At 31.9% G+C, this 23,486-nt stretch overlaps 1 protein-coding gene across 1 annotated transcript in view; it reads left to right on the top strand.

Annotated features, from left to right (window-relative positions):
- Window positions 1-8,572: 8,572 nt before the first annotated feature.
- LOC110020085 (MADS-box protein SOC1-like) overlaps window positions 8,573-23,486 on the top strand; it is a 41,712-nt gene continuing 26,798 nt past the window's right edge. The window contains exon 1 of the mRNA XM_020718056.1: window positions 8,573-9,260. Within this exon, the coding sequence (XP_020573715.1) occupies window positions 9,079-9,260 (182 nt within the window). The 5' untranslated portion in view covers window positions 8,573-9,078. The remainder of the gene's footprint in view (window positions 9,261-23,486) is intronic.

Below are 23,486 nucleotides of genomic sequence, written 5' to 3'. Positions count from 1 at the left end.
TTTTTTTTTTTAACGTCCTTCCGAAGCGGGCAACGGGATTTCAATTCCGATGACCGACAGCTTCTTACGGGCAAACTCCACACCAAAAATAGTGCCGACAAGTGTCTTAATGATGTCAAAGTTGAGTGATCTTGAGCTTGTTGGATTCGTCTTATCAAGACGCTTGATTTGAGTATATGTCTGCTAGTGTAGACATCTATTTTACTTTCCAAATGTGTCTGAAAATCTTTCAAGAATGGTTTAATGACTTGATCTGGACTCGATTTAACTCGGATTATACTAGTTTTTATATCTTTAGGTCTGTCTCATCGAGCCTGTCAGTTTGACTTTAAGTTTGTTGAAATCGAAGCTCTGGATGAATTTTTATCAAAATTTGAATGTTTCTTATTCAAAGTATCGTCTCGAGGTCAGTGTCATGCCTCAAGATTCATGTCGGACGATGAAAATTTGTTGGTGGCGTATCACAAACTACTCAATACTTATAAATTTACAAATCTAACACCTTGTTTTCAATTTTTAATATATACTGGTGCACATATATGAAAAATGATTTTGAGCAATATAAATGCAAAAATAATAACGTTGGGGCATTTACATGCATAACACACAATTCTTGTGTATTTACATATCTATCTCAAACCTAAACTACCATATTTACAAAAATAGCACTCAAAACTTTAATAAAACTATTTCTTTTTTTTTTTAAAGTAAAATACACATTTTCATGCTTAATTTTAAATTACTGAAGTGTCATGTATGTAAATACAAAAGCTTAGGTGTGAGATATATAAATACATAAAAATTGTGTGTTAAGTATGAAAATTTTGTTTTATAAAGGGAAATTTACATGCATAGCACACAATTCTTATGTATTTACATATCTCAAACCTAAGCCTTCATATTTACACACATAACACTAAAATTAATATAACATAAAAAATAATATTATTATCACTTTTTAAAAGTAAAATACGCATTTAATTTCATGCATGCATTTAAAGCATCAAAATGCAAAGCATGTAAATTTGAATGTTTACGTACGAGATACATAAATGCCTAAGTGTTGTGTGCCATGAGTGAAGTTCCCTTTAAAAAGGGAATTTACATTGAGATATATAAATATAAAAGTTTAGATGTGTGATATATAAATAAATAAGAATTGTGTGCTTGGTGTGCAAATTTGTAATTCAATTTTTGGTCCTAGATGTTTAAATGCCTAAGAGTTGAGTGGTATGCAAGTATCAAGGAAGGGGTGGTTGGTCGGCTACGAAATAAGAACACGCATGAAGAAAATAAAAATGAGTGTTTGAAGACATCAGTCTGATATATTAACCCTATCCAACTATTTTACGACTAAATGAGTGTTTGAAGACATCAGTCTGATATATTAATCCTATCCGGCTCTGCATGCTAGTTTTTAAAATATTAATAATTCAACATGGGTATCACGGGTCAGTTATTAATATGCTATAAAAGGATGATCTTTGACTTAAAAATGCAGCTGTTTTGAACATCATCATAAAACCATCTATGATGACATCATATGAAGCTGGCGTTCAAATGATTGTCAATTTTTACACCTTTTTTAGCAGTAATTCCTGTCGTGATTTATGATAATTGTTGAACATATTTGATAACACAATAAGAGAAAAATAACATGATATAATATTTCATCCGTATAATGTTAAAGAGTGACATTACTCTAATCACAAATATAGGCTTGTCATATATGCCAATTGATTTTGCTCCATATAATCAATCAAACTCTCTATGTTCTTTTTAGTCAATTATAATTATGGGTATGTTTGGGGCAGCTGCAGCTGCGCTGTACCAGGAAACTGTTGCACGGAAGCTGCTGAGAAGAAGCTTGTTGTGTATTTGTTGCGGCTGTGTGAAAACAGCTGTGTGTAGCTGTTTCTGAAAAAAATGATCATTTTGCACCAGTTTAGTAAAGCTGTTTGAACATGACATCATTGCAGTACAATGTTGATGTGAATGAGCATTTGTACATCAATGCATCCATCTCATGTTTTCCATAATGTAATATTAAGTTAAAAAATGATGTTGACCTCATTATCCATATAATTAAGACCAAGGAAGAATTCCCTAAAATCCACTTCCAAAACTAACCAACAATCTTGTCTAGGAAGGAAATGAAGTACTGAATTTAGAGCTTAGCAAGAGAGAAACTGAACATCAAAGTAAATATAGTGCAGCCATTTTTGTTGCTTAGAAAGCATGTTCTGCTAAGAAGGAAGCATTAAGAATAACAGATCTTTAAAGGAGAAAAAAAAAAAAAAACATGTAAAGAATCCTTTCCATGCCATCAATTATGTCCTTCAATGACAACAAACAAATCCCTAGCAAAAAAGGAAAAAAAAACCTATCAAAATTAAAATTAGTAGGAAAAATAACACCACTTATGTTTTGGTATATAATTACAAGATCTTGCAAAGGCATGTTTGAAAAAATAAGAGTTAAGGGGACTTGCGGGTGTTCTGAGCTCGTCCCTTTCACATCTGGACAAGAGCGAACAAAATTTGAGAGAAGAGGGTGGGGGAGAGAGAGAGGGGGAGAGGAGAGCTGTCGAGCGAAGAGAAGCAGAGAGATGGAGAGGGAGATGAATGTGAGAACGGAGGGGAAGTTGCGGAGGAGGAGGAGGAAACCACGTGCTCGAGCCTAATAATGGAGAGGGTGGCTGCCGCGAAGTAGATTTTCATCCGGGCTTGCCGATCATCATCTGCTATAGACTGGGTTGAGGACGAGCGAGGGACGAGAGGGGAGCGGGGCAGAAGACGCGAAGGATGCCTGGGAAAAAAACATCGCGACCAATTGGGGTCGAACCCGCTTTTTCGTTAAAACGCGGAAAATCCCACCGTGATGCGTTGCCGCCGCCGCCCCGAAGGACGAAAAACTGCATATTCTATCCTTGATTACTCCTAGTTTGAGAAAAAAATGGAAAAATTATCAATGTACCAACAATTTATGATAGATAATGTAAACATTGATAAAAAGACACAACTAATATGATATTTCTAAAAACAAAAGCATTATTATTTAAAATCATGTGTGATAACATACAATTAGGAAAAAGTGCTAAAATCGATGGTCAAAATATAAGTATGAAAAACTGCACAATTTTCTGACGACGGTTTGAGTTCGAGTTATTTGCGACGACATTACTATAGAAATGTCATCACTTAGCAATTGTAATTTTTTTTTTTTTGACGATTTTTATTATAACTGAAGCATGATACCGTTAACTATAAGTAAATATTAGAAGACGATCATATTTTGTTTGTTATTTATGAACCGATCATTTGGCGGAGTGTAACTGACAAGTTTTTTTTAATAAGCGATGAAAATTTCCATCGATAATAATGTTAATTACTGACAGCTTAAAAACCGTTTATAAGCAGTCGGAACTACTCCTTTATATCGCCAAAATCACGTCCCATCAACCTCCCCCCCTCTCGGTCTCACCTCAGTGCCCTAATCCTCTCCTCTCCCAGGGACTCCATTGCTCCAGTGACACCAACTATGGCGATCGCACCGCTCTAGCAACCGGTTGCCGCTTTCCTTCTCTCCCGTCGACGCTCCACCTCTTAGAGCTGTTGCACACAAGTATGGTAGGGTAATGTTAAAAAATGAAGTTTAGGTGTTAGATGTGTAAATACTTAGGTATTGATTGGAATGTAGGTAAATTGGCTAATCCATAATTTTTTCATTGTGGTAACAGTTTATTCTTAGATACATTGTACTCAGTTGGCGTTGATATCACAAGACACGCGATAGAGAATAATTTCGCCTGATGGTTTGCAACACATTTAAATTAGTGTTTAGCAAAATTATTGAACATCTAAGATAATTGTTATTAGGGATCTTTAATCACAAATGAGTTATTTATGAATTACTAAATTCATGGTCAAAACAATGGAGAACGGATCAGGGCTTGCTAAATCTTGCTTGGGGACCCATGCACATCGTCAAATTTTGGTAAACTAATTATGTGAATGACTGCAAGTTTCATACGAGGTCTTGATCAGAAGAAAAAAAAGACTTATAATTCCGACGTTCGTGTTAAAACAAATAATAAATTAGACGATGAGATAGATTACTTTGGGCTTATCGAAGAAGTGATTGAACTATCTTATCCTAGCTCTATTGGTAGGAGTGTATTCCTATTCAATTGTGACTGGTTCGATCTTGCTTCTAATCATGGAACAAGGGTTATCCAATCATATAATGCTGTAGAATTAAAAGTGAACAAGAGATATGATAAATTTGATCTTCTCATTTTAGCAAGACAAGCAAGTTAAGTATTTTGTCTTTCATATCCCAATAGAATAAGAAACAAAGTTGAGTGAGTAGTAGTCATAGTCGTTAAACCTACAACAACTATTGATATTAAAAATTCAATTGAACACGCTCATCAGGAAATAAAAATGACAGATTCATCGATGAAGAGGTAAATTTAGTGGAAGTTAATGAGGAACACAAATAAATTGATATCGATGAGTATGATTCTGGCGATGGTTTAGATGAAATAACTTTAACAACATCCTCAAGTGACTCGACAGTGGAGATTAACTAAGATGTGTAAGTTTTATTTTGTTGTTACTTTGTACCTCTGTGTTTTTAGTTTTATTAATTTGTAGATTGTACTTTACAGTTTTCCCTTCTGTTAACTCCGTACTCTTATGTTTTTGATTTTAATGATCTGTAGATTGCATGCAATTTAGTGATGCTATTTCTTTTTACTACATTTTATATTACTTTTAGCTTTAGTAGATATGTAGATGCACTAATTAAATTTACTTTCTTGCTTGTAGATGACTTATGGAGGGAGGGACAGTCTCCTGCCAGTTGGGGCACAAGCCACATTACGAAATTTAGTCAGCAGATGAGGTCCTAGATGCCAATCACCACACCAGCACCTCCGTTAGTCGTGACCATGACATCACTACCACTAGCAACCATGACACACCACTGCCACTAGTTGTGACCATTACACCATCATAGCAACCAGCCGTGACCGGGACACCACCAACATTGTCAACATGAGCTACTATTGATGTGCAGTCTAGTTCGAGCAACATGAGCAACAGTCATTGGCTTCGGGCAGTGGGGAGCATGTAAGTTTTTATTATTATATGTTTGCTTTGTTATATATATATATATATATTAATGCCTTAAATTTTTTAATTTAGTAGAGAACCAATCACATGTTATTTTCAGATTTAGTCCCCTAAAACATGCCATCCATTCCATCAGAGTCATAATTCGGAACAAGTACGACCACCGGTACTTATTATGGAGGGAGATCCTGATGACAGTTCTAGACATGTGGTTTGGATAATTCAAGGTAAACCCTGAACACAATAATTACATTTATGTATTTATTTTAAAGAATCTAAAAAATTCTAATTCAATTTACATAAATAATGGTCTTGCTCGCCCCTCACCCCATCAGAGGAGGAGCCGCGCATTCATAGAAAAACTTTGAGCACAAGACGAGCGATCTTCTACGCGACCAGCTCAGCGATATACACCGGACACGTGAGCGCCCCTTGTAGCTCAGTGAGGAGTGTTTTCAGCACTCCTTAGAGCCCGAGACTCTCCTAAGTGTCAGAATAAGAGGAAGCATGCAAAGCAGAATCGTCGCTCTCACTGCGGGGCATGGGGGCCTCAAAACACACTAGTGGAGTGCTCTCACATACGGAGTACAAGAAGTGGCCGATAAGACTTATTTTTTTTTGCATTAAATATTATTTTATATTAAATGTGTGCTAACTATTCAATTACACTGATATGCACTGGATAAAGGACAATAGCCAAGTGTTGCAGAGTTACACAAGCGCACCAATAATTGGAAGTCAGATTAGTGTTAGGTGGACAACATATCTCAGGCAACTCACAAAATTAATGAGTATAAAATTTAATTAACTATGGAAATTTACTTAGTCTCACTTTCATTAATCATATGTTTTATAAGCCTTCCAAAGGCTCAAGGAAAGTCGATCTTAGCAGTCGGGCTATAGTTCAGGCACATGTCACTATTCTTTTGAGTAAGACCTTTGAAGGGAGGTTGTTGGCAGGAAGAAGAAAGGTAGGGTTTACGGGTTGGGTTACCAAGCACCAGCCTACGATGACTGCCTGACCTCTAGTACATCTAATCCATCTACTTCCACTACACAGAAGGAGGAGATGCATCTTTAGGTTGCTGCCTTGGTAATCTCCATGAAATCAGAGATGACGACAGAGACCGAAGTGGTGCTACTTTCTGAACCGTAGAAAGGGAAGGAACTAGTTTACGATAAGGATGATGATGATGCTTATGAGGAGGCGATAGAGGAGGATGAGGATGATAAGTAAAGGATTATTTTTTGTTTGTTTGTATGTCAATCAATTTATTTTTAACTAACATTATTTTTATTGTACAGTTGTACATTTCGTTTGGTTCAATAAAGTTGTTTTTCTTTTATTTATGTATATGATTTACGTGTTAATTAGTTTTGTTACAATGTTGTGCCATGAATTTATTACACTATTATGATTGCAAGTGCGTAGAATACATTGTTGAAGAGGGCTTTAATTTTTTTTGATGATACATGTTTTTGACGACCTACCGACGGTTTTAAGACCCCTTGATTAAATGCTGATGGTTTTCCAATGGTCTATCAAACAAGCGACGTCTAGACAAAGTGCTGCACTTTTGCTATAGATAAAACCATCGGTAAATTCTCATGATTAACCTAATGGAAGTGCAATAAATTTTTCTACGGACATATGCGTCGGTTATATAACTGACGGTCAAGTTACGGTTAAACATGACATTTTTTTTGGACAAAATCACGATACTTTTTCGATAAAAGTGCAACACATATCCGACGGACAGATATGTTGGTTATATAACCAACAATCAATCTATTGTTTAAACATGCCATGTTTTTGGATTTCTACCGAAGATTATGGTAATCAGAAATCCATCAGTTAATGTAAACCATCACTAAATTTATCCGTAATTTTATCACCGACAAACATTTTTTGCTACGTCAATTTAACTATCGCTAAAACGTCAATAGTTATACTACCTATAGTTTTTACATTATTAACGACAATATTTGACCGTAAGTAATAAGCTAAATTTATGTATTGATGCTTTATTTGATTTCCTTTGTCATATGTGTTATTCTATGATAACTCCTCCAATATTTTTTTATCTATTGTATTCTCTTACTAAAAAAAGCACTAGATGTTCAATAAAATACAAGCTAATATTTTTGATACAATATATTTACAATGATCCAAGTTAAATTTAAAAGTACCAAAAAATCATATAGAACCAACATCAAAGATGATCCAATTATTATTATTTTTTTCATAAAATTAAATTTGCATCACTTTTTGTGAACAATTTTTACAAATCAGAAGTTTTTTTCTTTGCATCTTCTGAATAGGAGACACATGGTAGAGCTTGTCAATGTTCAAAATCACAAACAACTTTTGACAAAAATTAAATTTTCATGTTGTGGTATTATTTTCTTTTGTAGATCTACCCCATATTGAGCAAATAATTCACATACATGATAGTGAAGGTGATTATGAAGAGATTTATAGATCAGAGCTGGCTGGAGTTGCCGAATATATATATATATATATATATTGAAAAAGGAATGACCATAAAAGCTATTATACGAGCTTCCAGCCACTCCTAATGTGCCAAACAATTCAAGTCCCAACTCCAAAAGGTTAACTGTGCAACAAGGGATTCGAACTGCCAACATGATGGGTCTTATACCGTGGATGCCAACCAACATACCGGGATATACGACACTAATGCTTAATAGTATATAAATTAATATATTTAACCTCTTAAAGAAGTTTTAATTGCTAATAAAAAAATTAAAAATTAAATTATAGCTATGTAAATATGATAGTTACATATCATTCCATTAAATAAAAAAAATAAAGCATAATATATTTTCTTAATGGCCAGGCCATGCTAGGTCTAACCAGAAAGGTCTACATCAACATTGGCCAATAGACGCTTAGATAAGTCAATACTTTGCAATTGTTAGGAAGACAACTTGTATGGCGAATATTGGATATTCCTGCAAAATTATTTTGAGACATTTAAATATGTACCACATAACTCTTATATATTTACAAATCTAACCCACACAATATCATATTTACATAAATAGCACCCTTCAAATCATTGGCAACACATCAAAAGTAAAAATGCCACATATTTTTTATGAAATCTCAATATATTTTTTTTGCAATTTCTCCAATTAAATACATATATTTTATTGTATTTAATTAAATATTAATTCTTTTATTTAACAATAATTTTAGAGTCAAAATTCAATATTTTCTGCAAATTCTAATAAAATCTTATATTATAAATTAATTTAAAAAAATAAAAAATAATTACAATTAAACGATGAAATTAATAAAGTTAATTCAAACCGAAAATTCTCCGACCAACCGAAAGCTAGAACCCATCAGCCAATTGACCTCACACGCGTCAAAATCAGGTTGGCCTATTGTACGGACAAGTACGTAGAGAGAGAGGGAGGACCCCCGCGCGCGCGCATCCATGCGTGCCAAGCCTCGTACGAGGTGGGGCCCATGAGTCCCATCCCCGCCCCGCCATTGGCCTCCTCCTCCCTTCTCTTTCACACCTCCTCCTCAAACCAGTCCACAGGGAGGTTGAAACCAACAAAAAAAATAAATTAAAGGTGGGGAAGATGATGGCAGCGAGCGAATCAGAAGCTAGGGGTAGCTTCCCGGGTTTCCGTTTTCTACCAAAAGTTCTATTATTGGAGGGGCCATGGCGGACGAATAAGGAAAGCCCGGCCACTCCCCCGCTAAGAAAATCCAATCTTTTTTCACTTCCTCCGCCGTCCCGCTGCGCCGCCGGACTAGGGTTCGGCCGCCACGGTGCGCTCAACGGTCGGGCTGAGATCCTTAGCTTGCAGTTCTCTGACAGATCTGCGAGTTTCTGGATTCTATTGCGCAAATCGTCCATCTTTCGCCTGCTTCTGCAGCAAAGGATTCAGAGAGATTGAAATGGTGAGGGGGAAGACGGAATTGAGGCGTATAGAGAACCCGACGAGCAGGCAGGTGACTTTCTCGAAACGTAGGAACGGATTGTTGAAGAAGGCGTTCGAGCTTTCAGTGCTCTGTGACGCGGAGATCGGCCTCATCATTTTCTCCTCCAGCGGGAAGCTCTACGAGTTCTCCAGTTCCAGGTTTTCTGTGAATATCTAACACTTTGATCCATATATATAGCATTAAATTTGGGTTTTTGTTAAATTTTAGAGTTTTTAATTTCTTCACGCGCCATCCAGCAAGTTGCGTATTGAGTTTTCTTACCTATTTTCTTGTTTTGGAAAGAACGAGATGGGTAAAGCGTAGGTTCTTTTGTTTTCTTTCCAGTTTTTGGAATTTATGCTCATTTTGGGCTGCTTAGAGATTTTTTTGGGAAATATTCGTACGTTTAGTTTGCTGTTTATTGTCCCATTTTTCTTCATAAATTTGTCCTTTTTTTCTTCTTTTTCTGTTCATGTTCTACGATCGAGGAGAAACTTTCTTTGCAAATAAACTGTTTAGAACGAGAGGGTAATTATGCGCTGCTTCGGATGAGGAAGCAGCGCTGGAGACGCATAAACTAAATAAAGTTTTGAATTTTATTAAATGAAATTAATGAAAAATTAGACTTTGATCTAATTAGTTTATCAGTTCACACAGTTTCTGCTGCTGCAAGGAAGTATTGTGTGTATTTCATGTAGAAATAAATCTCTGGCGTTATGTTTGTCAATTAAAGTGTTAATTGGAGTTCGATTCTACCAAGCAGTATTAATCAAAAAGCTATTTTGAATGGCGGTTAGGTGATCTAATGGAGCATCCCTTAGTACTGTTGCTTGAGTGAGGGATTATATCTAAAAGGGGCCATTTTTTACTGTTTTGTTTACCTATTTTGTACGTTCATTCAAAATATATAATTAAGCTTTAGTTCTTTGACTTATTTTACTGTTTTGTGAATGTTTGATCCCAATTCATGAAATTAAGAGGGGTTAAGAGGCAAGTTGAGTCATCCAATAAGATAACTCACTGAAGCAGACTTGACTTAATGTTGATCACAAGTCATAAAATTTGACCAAGACCATAATTAGATTTCTTTGCGAGTGCTAGTAGACTTGATGTTTAATTTTAGTCAAAGGTATTCATGTTCTTTAAGGAAGATTTACATGCATATCATGCAATTCTTATGTATTTACTTAACTAACACCTAAACTTCAATTTTTAAGTATATGTTACCTTAGCTATACTTAAAAAGTGTATTTCACCTTTGAAAGTTAAAATAGTGATATTTTTGTTGTGATATGAAAATTTTGAAGGTATAAATGTAAAGAATCAAAGTTTATGTATTAGATATGTAAATACATAAGATTTGGGTGGTATATATGTATGTAAATGCCCCTTCTTTTAATTATGCACTTCACTAAAAAAGACAACAAGAAAACTATGATTCATATGTGTCCAACCAAGAGTCTTAGGTAGTACCACTCATGTACCACATAAGTAGTCAAAAGAAGATAGGATAATTAATTTAATAGTTGCGCTGCTCTTAATATGGTTGCCAGCTACGGAAGGTTCCACCATTAATGAGCTAGTGGATGCTTTTAAGGGATTATCATCATGCTTTCCCATGGTTAGTCTGTCTTCATTGTTATCAGGCATTCACGTACAGCTTGAGAAACAGTAATGCTCTCTTTGTAAGACTATATATATATCTATTCATGAATTGTAAACCTTATTTTCTCTTCATCATTGTTTCAGAATAAATGCCTGCTCACATGCTATGATCATTGTTTCAGAATAAATGCCTGCTCACATGCGATAATCCATCTTTGACTTGCTAACATGATCCTCACTAACTCTACTTGATGATGTGCAAGTATTGATTCAACTTGTTCATATTCATAGGGCTAGTACTCCACTCTTCTGGTTGTGGATCAAGGTGATGATTAGGTTTTAGGGACTCATGTTTAATATTTTAATTTTTTTTAATTTTTATTTTTTTTATGTTGAGCTTTACGTAGTTTGATTTAAAAATTAAAGAGTGAATATTCATAATTCTGAAATTAAAATTAGTGTTGTTTAGGGATGATGGTGAAAAGGCTTATTAGCAAAGTTAAGCCTTGCTAATCTTAACTCTCTAGTTATGGTCTTTGAAATTTAAGTTTTTTGAAGACTTAAGTTGAGCTTTACGTAATTTGATTTAAAAATTAAAGAGTGAATATTCATAATTCTGAAATTAAAATTAGTGTTGTTTAGGGATGATGGTGAAAAGGCTTATTAGCAAAGTTAAGCCTTGCTAATCTTAACTCTCTAGTTATGGTCTTTGAAATTTAAGTTTTATGAAGACTTCAGAATGGTAACTATTTGCAGATATAATTTTAAAAACTAATTCCAATTACCATCCATAATTAAAAGGCTAGTGTGCAACACCAATAATGATGGAGAGATCAATGAGATTAGATTTTAAAAATTGAAGGTTTTTTTTATATGGAGTTTTGCTACCTAATTTTATTCCAAATTCCAATACAAATGATTGAATGAAAAGTTAAGATATATTAATTATATGTACTTTGGATTTACTTCTAAATGAAATAATTGAAAAGTTTTTTGAGTCTATATATCAAGTGGTTAACTCTTGTTCATAAGTTTAAGCTTTTAGACTAAAAATGAGTTTGATGATTGATTTATCTTGCCTAATTTCCCCCTGATTTTATTCATCCTCTCTATTATGCGGTATCAAAGCTTAAGGTTTGTTTGGGATCTTTGGTTCTTATGATTTAGCTCCCATGGTTTTCGTGTTGATTCTACCTTAGTTGAACAAGATTTAGAAGTTAGGTTTCTTAGTTCCTCCTTGATCTTAAAAGGCTTCTTAGAACATCTTACTTTATTAGCTTCCATTTCAGTCTACTGAGAATGGCCGATGTTGTGTGCTCTTATGTTGTGGGATTGAGAAATTATCAAGACACATGAGATTTTGTGGTTACTTCCAAATCAAATATCTAGAAAAAACATTACAATGCAAAATTACCAAGTGATTCACACTTAATAATTAGCTTAAGCTTTTTGGTTTAAACTGATTTCGATTGTTGGCATATCTCGCCCAACTTAATTTCACTTTGGTTTCTATCCTCCCTAAAATAAAAAAAAAACAACCAAATTTGAGATAATGCTATTTAGATTTGATAGTGATTGATGTTTAAGTGGAGTTATACTTAATAATTATAACTATATTATGGTGTATAAAATTTAATTTCATTTCGATGAATATGGCTAATCACAAAATGCAGGTATAAGTTTAAACACTAAAATATCATCCAAAAGTATAATGCAAATGAGACACTCTTAGTGGAGGATTCTTTTGATATTTTTAATATTATTAGGTTTGACGGTTAAAAGTTTTTATTTAGAGTTAATCCTTCCCTAACACTATCCCTAGTTTAGGATTCATGTGCATAACTCTCATTTTTTTAAGGAATTAGTGTATCATTATAAAATGTCATCGGGTTGATGATCAATAAATAAATAACTAAAGGTTTATTGCAGTTGACCTAGCTTTTCCAAGATTACTAGATTTAACCATATAAGAGGAATTCATATACTTTATTATTAAGAAAACAAAAAAAAGAAAGTCTTTCTTTTCTTAAACCAATCAACCACAAATTTAAAAAATTTTGAATTTAAAAATAACACATTTCTAACTATTTTTATTTTGTTTTAAATGCCTCCCTATTCCTTAACCACCCTCATTTAGAATAATATAACTTTTATCTTATTTCTTAGTGCACTATACTGCTATGTTGTATAACCATTGAGTCCCTCTCACACACACATGCCCTCTTTCCTTAAATTATATTTATCTTTTAAATGCTAAAATTTTTTGGGGAGAATACTGCCATCAAAAGCAACACGTTTTATTTTCTCTATCTCTATGTTGCACTTTCCATATTGCCCCATGTATATAGAAAAAGCCCTTGTTTAAACAAATTTCACACTAAGCTTATTGATCTAAATTTTAGATAATCATATTAAAAATTGTATAACATAACAGCAAGAGTGAGAGAGAGCGAGCGAGAGAGAGGGAGAGAGAGAGAGAGAGAGAGTGAGAGAGATGAAAATGATGATGATGATCTGTAGTTTTAAAATGTAGATGTTAGCAATATAGTAAGCTTAGGGATGATTGGTTATTAGAAACCATTAGATCAATATAAATTCTTCTAGTCAAATAAGAAAATGTTTACATGATGATTTAAACAATAGGTGTTATAAATATTATTAAATTTGTTTAATTTACCAATTGAGCAAGTGACTCTATATTTATATTTTTAAGAACTCTAATTTTTGAAATTAGTGCCTATAAATATTTTGTTGAGCATCTTAATATTATAGAGTTTATTAAAGAACAAAATAAAGTTACTATTAACTACTTTAATTTTTTTAATAGCATTGCTAGAGATCGTTGTCATTAGCAAGTGATTGAAAATTCAATCATATAAGGTAAAAGAGAGAACTATAGAATACATCTAGTAGATGATTTGTAGTTTTGAAACGAAAAGAAGGATAATCAATATTTTTTATTTGATTGATTTTTTTTTGCGGATGTTGAGCATCTTAATGTTTTAGACTTTGGAAGCATCTCTGAGAGTGTTTTATGAATTTCTCATGGCCTCATCAATATTTCTGGGCTTCAATGAACCCCCTTGACAATATCTTGAAAATTTTTGTTAGGTTTGCTCATTTTTCTCATATATTCATCAAATTGCATGATCCATCTTGTCTTAATTACTCTTTCCTGCACTCTCTAAAATTTTCTTTAGTTAATTATAAACATACTATACAATATGTTTCAAGACTTTATAAGCTTCTAATCCACCAACTCCATTGACTCTTGCATTTTCTTCTCCATTAATGTTTGTACTTGTGCATGCAATATTCTAGCCTCTATTGAAAGATTTTAGTTTAAAGCAAATAAAGTTGCCATCTAAGCATTTTGCATGCAAGTCATTTTTATTAAATTATATTAAATTGTATGACTAATTCTACTGATGCATCATATATATACTTTACTTTAAATCATTCTTTAGGTGATTAGTGAAAGTTATATGCCAGATAGATTTTGTATCACTGATCTAAGTTTAGGAAAAATCTATATTGTCTATACAATATTAACATGGAAAGAGATAGGGGAGAAATACTTTGTGTAAAATAACATGATTAGGAGCTTTCATCTCTTAATCAAATTTTTTAAAATTTAAATTTTTAATATTTTAAAAATGGAAAAGATTTAATAGCTATGATGATTAATTAGTTGCACAAAGGATTGTTGTAAAAAAAGAACATGTTTTTATATGCTACTTTTTTTCCTCTCATTTTCATACTTCTTCCCATACTAACCATAATGCCCATACTTTCTTGTTCATCTCTCTCTGTCCTCACACACATACATAGACGCACACAGTCACATTGCTTGCCCTATGACAACAAAACATCCTTGGAAATCATGATAGAAGAATATCGATCACAAGAAGAAAGGCAACTTATACTCGCACATTCTTTCTCATATAGTAAATGGGCATATAATAAATGGGATACAAAAGATGGCATCCATGGTTTTGGTAATGAGATGTTAAGCATATTTGCTAGAGAATCATGGTTGCTATATGAGAGTTAGTGGATTTCATACACATTAGATCATGAGATGGACGTTGGGTCCTTTTTGCTTGAGAGTTCATTGCATTGCTGTTGAAAGAAAGGTTTCATCTCAATGTTTTTGTTTGTGCTTATCACTATAAGTACAAATTTTTGGTGAATTTTTTAAAAATAAAATATATGATAATGGAAAAGCAAGTTTCCATTAGATATTCAACAAAAAAAATTAGTCAGTAAAAAGCCTTATTAAAAATATTTTTAAATAACACAAATTTAACCAGGAAATGATTTATTGATAGAACTTTGTTGAAGCATCATTTTTTTAATATCAATAGTCATATGATTAGCAACGACGAAAAATTTGTGATGAATATTTGCTATTATTTTTTTGAAGTTTTCATCAAATGATCTAAATTTTGAGGTAATATCTACAAAAATTTGATTTTTTTTTTGACAGAAGTTTACTATTGAGTCAATTACGTTTACCCATGTCAGAAAAAAATCAACAAAAACATAACTTTTAAAACAAAATAAAAATATATATGCAATTAAGAATAATTTTTGCAAACACAAAAATAAAATTTATTAAAAATAAATGTTGTGTCCATTATAAATTATCACATGGATGTTTTTACATGTTACTCATCTCGTTTGCTTTCCTTTTTACTTCATTACTCTCATTTGCATTTTTTTTTTGCCACAATAGTCATCTTCATTAATTTTCTATGCATGTATTCATTTTTAACAATTACATTACTATTATTTGTTTTTTTTTTATCTTTGCTCCAAATTCACTCATTTTATTTTTGTCGCTCTAATTGATGCACATGCAAAATTTTCAATCTCCATGATTGTTTTGAGGGTATTGTGAACATAATTTCAGCATGCAAAGTATTGCACACTCATTAAAAACTTAAATTTGAATTTCTGTCAAATGAACATTTTTATAACTTACACCATGTTATAAATTCAAGTTCACAAGAAATTATATTGTATAAATTTTATTCATGGAACAAAATCTAGGACTCATTTTGTTGAAAATGACATATAATGCAGCGACATCCATTCGTTTATTATTAAAGAATCTTAATGCACATGTGTTGAATGTTCTACCATATCCTTTAAAAATATATCGCTGATTGGATTGTTTCTTCTCTAACATCCTCATCGTTATTGTTGTTGACTTGAGTTCAACAACACTATACATCTAAATTTGAGTAATGATCGCAAAAATATGATACTTTCTATGCTAGTGATACCACACAAATAGTCCCTTCAATGTGAGCATTATTTTTCACAATTATTATTATTATAATTGGGTAATGTATAAACATGGTTAAACATATTAGATATATTACATATAATGCATTTTTAAAGGCTAGAAAATTATTATTATTATTTTTTAAGTGGATGCATCCAATGATATTGAATTAGGTAAGTGCTTCATTGAATTGATGAAATAAAGTGAAAATATTCTTCCTAATTTGTGTAATATATTTATAATATTCTTTTTAGAGTAATAGAAGTAACTTAACTAAAAAAATTAAGTGAAATTTCTTTAAAGAATTTCCTTAGTTTTTTTTAATAAACTCAAAATTATTTTTAGTACTACAATAAATTGTTAGAAGTAGGTTCTCCCTTAATTTAAAATGATTGTGAAAAATTTTCATTCCAAATAATTTTGAAGGCCTTTTATTTTTTTATTTTCTTAAATCTAACACTCATTCATTTGAGATTTTCACACATTGGGCCCAATTTATAATGAAAGTTATATTTGAATTTAGGCTTTAAGATCTTTTTATTTCTTATTTCTTAGAGCTCATCTTTTTCTTTACTAATATTTAAATCCATCGTTATTTTAAGTTGTCTTAGATTGTTCCTATGATATACGACACAACATTAAACAAATTGTTAAAATTCATTTTTTTGATATGAATCAAATATAGATTATATGAGATTAAATTTATTTTCTTATAAGATAGGACCTAAAAATATAATGTTCCATTAAATTACGTTTAACACTAAAATTCAGAAGCTGATTTTTCTCTAACTAGCCACTCAATAATTTTGAGTATTTTAAAATTCTTTTGTTATTGTTGACCTTCTTTCAATTGTGGCAGACAATTATGTTTTTCTAGTATGTTATACAAAATATTGTTAATTTTTCCATTATTATTAATGTGAATACCCCTAATGACTCTATGCAATATATGCATGCTAATTTTCTTATGATGCTCAACCTTGGTAGTGTATTGTTTGTTGGAAAGTTATATATTGTCCACGTAAGTGTTTCTTTTGTTAAAAAAAAAAAATTTTTTTTTATGAGATGTCATTTGTAAGGTCACCATCCCTTAAAATTTTTTGTTCATCTACCAAGAACTATAAGAAGTTATCTATTTTGCCTTTAGATTGTGTGGACTATGACTAATCATCAGAATAAATATATATGAAGTTGTCCTGCACATCTTATAAGGATATTGTATCGTGTAAACATGATTTAAAAACAAGAGCACAATGAAACAAATTAATTAATGGAGTAAAAACCTTAACACATAAACAATATATAATGTTTGTAGCCCTAAAGTGAACCTTGGATGTATGTAATAAATATGCATCTCTGCTTTAACATCTAATGAAGAATATAAGGTTTTCACCTTCTCTAATAATACTATCTCATGTGTTAGACAAACCTCATAGATGTATATCATTTCTTAACCTTGAAAGAAAAAGTAAATATTTTAATATTTTAAAGTGGGAACTCTTTTCGTTTATCTTGTCTTCTAACTTATGATTTATATTTAGGTGATCTACAATGTTTTGATCCAATCCCAATCATATCATTCTTATAATATAGAATTCATCCAACAGATCTATTGTTTGTTTTTTGTACTAAACATAATTTAGGCAATAAGTTTTTTGATCCAAAAGAAGTTAGTTGGTATAAGATTATATATTGGATTGATCTGCTTTAATAGCTTAATAAATGACTAAAATATTATAAAAAAAAAACTATAATCTAATTTAATATTTTAATTGCAACATATAACTCTATGTGGCTGGCGTAACTCCTCCATAATGGTTGTTAAGAAACATATTACATATTATAAAATTTTAGGCCACAGTGGGAAGGATTTTTGACAATTTATTCAATAAAGTTTGGGCGCCTTCAAAATTAAATATTATGTTCATAGAATGTATGAGTTTATGCATTATTTAATTATATATGACTTGTCGGAGCATCATGGTGGATGTTAACATCTAATTGTCCATATTAATTGTTCGTGTGATTTACAAACTCAATAAGCTGAGTGAAATTCTATTTAATGTAAATTTACTCATTTCGGCAGACATCAGAAATTTTTGCTTATTATGTTTAAACAATGACAGCGATAATTTCATCTAAAATGAATGTGTGATGTTGATACGCTATATAAGTAGAACTCAACTCTATTAATAACTTTAATTATTAATTATGTTTTCTTGTAGATAACTATTGTACATCTAAGATCATTGAATTATAATATTTATGATCTATAACTAAAAGAATATCATTAACCTTCAATAATTGAAGGTAGTTTTTATATAAAAAAAAAACCTTAAACCACATGCTCATCATACATTCATTAATTGAGAAGATTGGTCATAAAGTTAGATTCCAATAAAAAAAATTTAAGAGTAAGCATTTAAGCATTCATAAATTTATAAGACCACACACAAACATGAAACTCACACCCCTAATGTCACCCTTCATTGCTTTTCGAATAAGTCATATTTTATAAAATGAGTTATCCTAAACTAATTCTAGAAATAGTTACCTTCTACAGGGCCATGATTAAAAAGTGTAAAGTGCTAGACGTTTCACTTAGAGATGAGGATGGATGATATAGCACATGGAGCATCTATTACAAGTAGTGAGTGTGGTTAGCTGGCTTAGAGGATGTTTGGAGGCGATGAGTGTGACCATTATGGTCAAAGTTATTAGTTTTCACGGTCATAAGATCCATGGGAGAGAGGTGGGCATGGAGGTGCTTGCATACATGAGATGTTTCTATTAGCCGAGATAATTTATTCCAATTATTGGTGAAAGTTCCATTGGTTAAAATTAAGGTTTTGTAATATATTAACCCATCAATAGCAAACTTGAGCCCGCAATCATTTCACTACAAATTTTGTGTTAGTTTCCACTTGAATTTAAATTTTTGCTGAACTTGCAATGTGTTTTAACTTTTGGACACTCTAACTTGATAGAAAATTTATTTTGCGCTAATCTTATAGAATCATTAGTAATTTATTTAATAATTGCTCTATTATTTTCGTGCTTGATATCATGTACTTAACACCACTCTTTCTTCCATAATATATGATCTTAGTTGTTGAATGTAATACAATAACGCATGATGTTACATTTTGCAAAATATAGAGTTTTTACTTTATTCAACATCAAGAAAATCAACTCAATTCTTATAAACTTTAAAGACACCAAAATCATCCGAGAATCTATATCATCAACACTAAAAGCATTTAATTATATTAATTTTTTTTTTAAAATCTAGTATATACCTTACTCAGCCAATGACAAGATTATACGTACTACCATGTATCTCTATATGTTAATTATAGAACCTTCATTCCTTTGCCAAACTCCATTTCCTATTTAAACTCCATTTCTTATTTAAACATAATAGCACCATATACAACTTATATATTTAAATTAAAACACATATTTTTGAAATAGGTTGCGCTCAGAATTTAATGTTTTTTTTATACTTGTTATCATTAGTCATAAAAAGAGCATCATCAATATCATAATGAAAAAAAAATATATATGCATGACTTGAGCTGACTTATTATCTTTATGATTGTTCTCTTTTTTATTACTATTTCTTCAAAGCAAAATAATTTTTTAACGAACATTTTCTTGTATAATGAAGTAAGATCTTATTTCTTTTTAAAGATTTGCTTTTGCCACAATTAGGATAAGTCCTTTTCTACAAGATCTCCATCTAATTAACCCATAGAAGCTATTAGTTGTTTTATCACCTCTCTCGAGCTTAAAAATAGTCTCTTTTAAAATAAGTGGTTTCTTGACATTATCTAAGTTTAATAGGCCGTTACTATATAATATGGTATCTCGTAAGCATTTTTACAAAAGAGTTAAAGAGCACAAGGTAGATCTTCTATCAATCAGTTCTCCTGTCTGTTAGCATCAGTGTAGATTCAAGGTCTCTGTTCTTAGTTTTCTTGAATATCAATCCACTTCTTAGAATCATCTTTAGATATCTCAGATTTGAAAGTCTGATTCTAGATGATATTCATTTGGATAATTTATATGTTGGCTCACTGCACCTATAAAAAAGATAATGTCAAGTCTTATATGTAATAGATAAGTAAGTTTTCCCGCAAGTTTTTGATACATTTCTTTTTCAACTATGATGCTATTCTCTCTTGTTGATGCTTGTCGATTAGGCTCCATAGGAGTATTTGTTGGTTTGTATTTCAACATTCCTGTCTCGTTTAATGAGTCAATGATATATTTTCTCTAGAACATAACAATGCCTTTTTTGGATCTAGCTACCCCCATTTCCAAAAAGTATCTTAAAGTTTCAAGCTCTTTGATCTCAAACTCAGAAGTTATTTTTCTTTTGATTATTTCAAGTTTCCATACATCATTGCTTGTAAGTCTAATGTCATCTACATATACAATAAAAATGACTATCATACCTTCTTGATTTGATTTCACAAACAAAGTATGATTAACCTGACACTGATATTACCTATTGGCAAGAATAGTCTTGATGAACCTTTCAAACCATCTTCTAGAAGATTGTTTCAACATGTAATCATTTTTTAATTAGTTTGCACATGAACTAGTTATTTATGTTCTTTAATCCTGAAGGTATCTCCATACACACTTCTTCCCCATGTTCCCCATTAGGAAATGCATTTTTAATTGTCTGTTTGATATAAAGTCCAGTCCTGATTGACAACTAATGACACTGATAGTAATATGCTTATTGCGTCTAGTTTTGGGATTGGTGCAAATTTTTCATAGTAGTTGATCCCATAATACTGTGTGAACCCTTTTATTACAACTCGAGACTTGAATATTTTTATGCTTCCATCTGCGTTGTATTTAATAACAAATACCAACCGCACTCTACAGTTCTTTTCCCGAGTGAAAGGATTGTTATGATCCAAGTACCATTTTTTTAAGAGCAAGAATCTTTCCTTCCGCAACCTTTTTTCAAACCGGAATATATATGTCCTCCTGGATTGAATTTGAAACATGCATTATCCAAGTTTTGAACAAAAGATTTATAAAAGGATGATAGTTTTTTATAGGTCACAAATTTTTTTATTGGGTATTTTGTGCATTCTTGTGCTCCTTCTTCCTGTTGGTGTTCATGATACTTTGACGCAAATTCTGTGTGAATACTTGGGTGTATGGAGTTGGTTCGGGTGATTTGTATTCCTGATTTTGCATATTGTCCCTTACATAGCCACTAGATTTTTTTTTTATTAATATTGTCCCTTACATAGCCACTAGATTTTTTTTTTTATTATGGTGTACACAAGAAGTTCTTGGTGAGACTTGTGAGAGGATTTAGTGTAGTAGGTTCATTTTCAAGTTGATTTGTGGTAGTGAGGATGAAAGGTGGTTCAACAAGGTTATAAACAAGCTAAGTTTGAGGTTCTTAAATGGTACCCCAAATTTGATATTGTTCTCAACTCTCCCTCTGAATGTTAGATTTGGAGTAATATGATTGATTTTCAAAGAAGATGAGATCCATGGAGTTGTAAAATTTTTGTTTCTGGAGAGTAGCATTTATACTCTTTTCTATTTGAGAAATAGCCCACAAAGTCACATTTTGTTGACTTGGGATCAAGTTTGGTTTGATATGTTTGATGAAAATGAACAAAGGCGACACACCAATTTTTTTTTTAACATGTTAGAGACGAAGGTCATGTAGCCGGCCCTAGTGGGATTAAGGCTTTGTTGTTGTTATTGTATGTTAGAGGCGAAGAACTAAATATGAGGTTAGGATTTCATAAAGGAGTTGAGAAGTTTGCAAAAGTTTAGCACTATACTGGGCATTATGTTTAAGTGGATATGAGAATTGCATTCCCCATAGGTGTTTGGGTAAATTATTAGTGAATAGAATTAAATGGCCCACTTTGAGAAGATGTTTATTTTTTTTTTCTTAGTCAAACTATTTTGTTGGGGTGTGTCAACATAAGTTCTTATATGAATTTTGATAGTTTTGGGTAGATAAAGGCCGAGAGTGAAGTTTTAGTAGTCTTTTGTATTTTTAGTTCAGATGATTTAAATTTTGCTATGAAATTGAGTGAGGATCAAGTTATGAAAGGTTTCAAATATAATGATAGTTTCAGATTTTACTTTGATGAGAAATATTCAAGTGATTTTGATGTGATCATCAATGAAGGTGATAAACATCCAACTCCATTTGTATTTTTTATTTTTGATGGCCCCCATATATCACTATGAATCATGAAGAAGGGATGTGTTGGTTCATATTTCAAACTTGGCAGTGTGTGTTTAACAAGTTGGCAATTTTTGGACTAAACTCTTTATTGATAAACAAATGAAGATATAGTTTTTCAATAAAATAGAAGTTAGGATGCACAAGATAAAAATGCCTTAACATAACTTGACTCTCAAGAGAAACATACTCAATTACAAGACTTTATTCAAAGGATTGTGAATAATCAGATAGTCCTTTTGAAATGGGAGTTGTAGTGAGCAGATAAAGTCCATGATACATGTGAACATTGCCAATCATCTTCCCCAAGTCAATCACCTGCAGATTACACAAATTAGGACAGAATTTAGTAACACAATTCTTGTCAGGAATAAGTTTACTAATAGATAGTAAATTACAGTTAAGTTTAGAAACATAAAGAACAAATTGAAGAATAATGTCCTTTGTAAGTTTGACTCTTCCTCTTTCTTCAACAAATGAAAATGAATTATATGCAATTCTAACCATAGCATGGTGCTTGCATGAATGGAAGTGTTGCAAAGGTGTGATATCACTTGTCAATTAAGTAATTTGATGCTCAAGAGTCCACTATCCAAGACCGATTCTTCCTTTTGAGAGAAAGAAGCAAATGAAAGACAATCGTGATGTGCTAGAGGGCTGGTAGAAGGCTTATATTATTACCAGACAAGTCATTGAAGAGCTTCAAGGTTTTTCTTATTGAATGGATTATTTTCATGAGGCTTGTATGCTTTTGATGTCTTGTTTGCCTGATTTTTCCCAAATCTTTGAATTTGTTTGGCTTTCAATTTATAGGCTTTCCATAAAGTTTTTAACACTTCTCCTTCAAATGACTAAGCTTCTTTCAATTTTCACACCATGGTATGTTCTGCTTTGATTTGTTGTTTGGAGATGATTTGTGAGTTTATAAAGCTGAGTTGTAAACATTTGATGTAGTGAAATTATCTTCCATCATGAGTTTCTTCCTTTTCTCTTCCCTTCGTAATTTAGCAATTATTTACAAACTGAGAGAAGAGGTTTGGATCCCATGATTCTTCCTTTGACTTCATCGAGCTCCTTGTTGAGTACTAGAAAGATCTTGAATGTTCTCTTATGTTTAACAATGGTATTGTAAAGAGCAGTCTTGTGTGCGCTTTCATGTGTATGTTGTTGAAATATAAACTTGGTTTTAGTTGCTTAAATAAAGCTTAATTTTTAGAAGCTTATTCTAGAATATGTGGTAGGTAT

This window comes from Phalaenopsis equestris, unplaced genomic scaffold (genome assembly GCF_001263595.1).
Source record: "Phalaenopsis equestris unplaced genomic scaffold, ASM126359v1 Scaffold000090, whole genome shotgun sequence".
NCBI classification, from domain to species: domain Eukaryota; kingdom Viridiplantae; phylum Streptophyta; class Magnoliopsida; order Asparagales; family Orchidaceae; genus Phalaenopsis; species Phalaenopsis equestris.
This window is presented reverse-complemented; position numbering and strand designations above follow the sequence as displayed.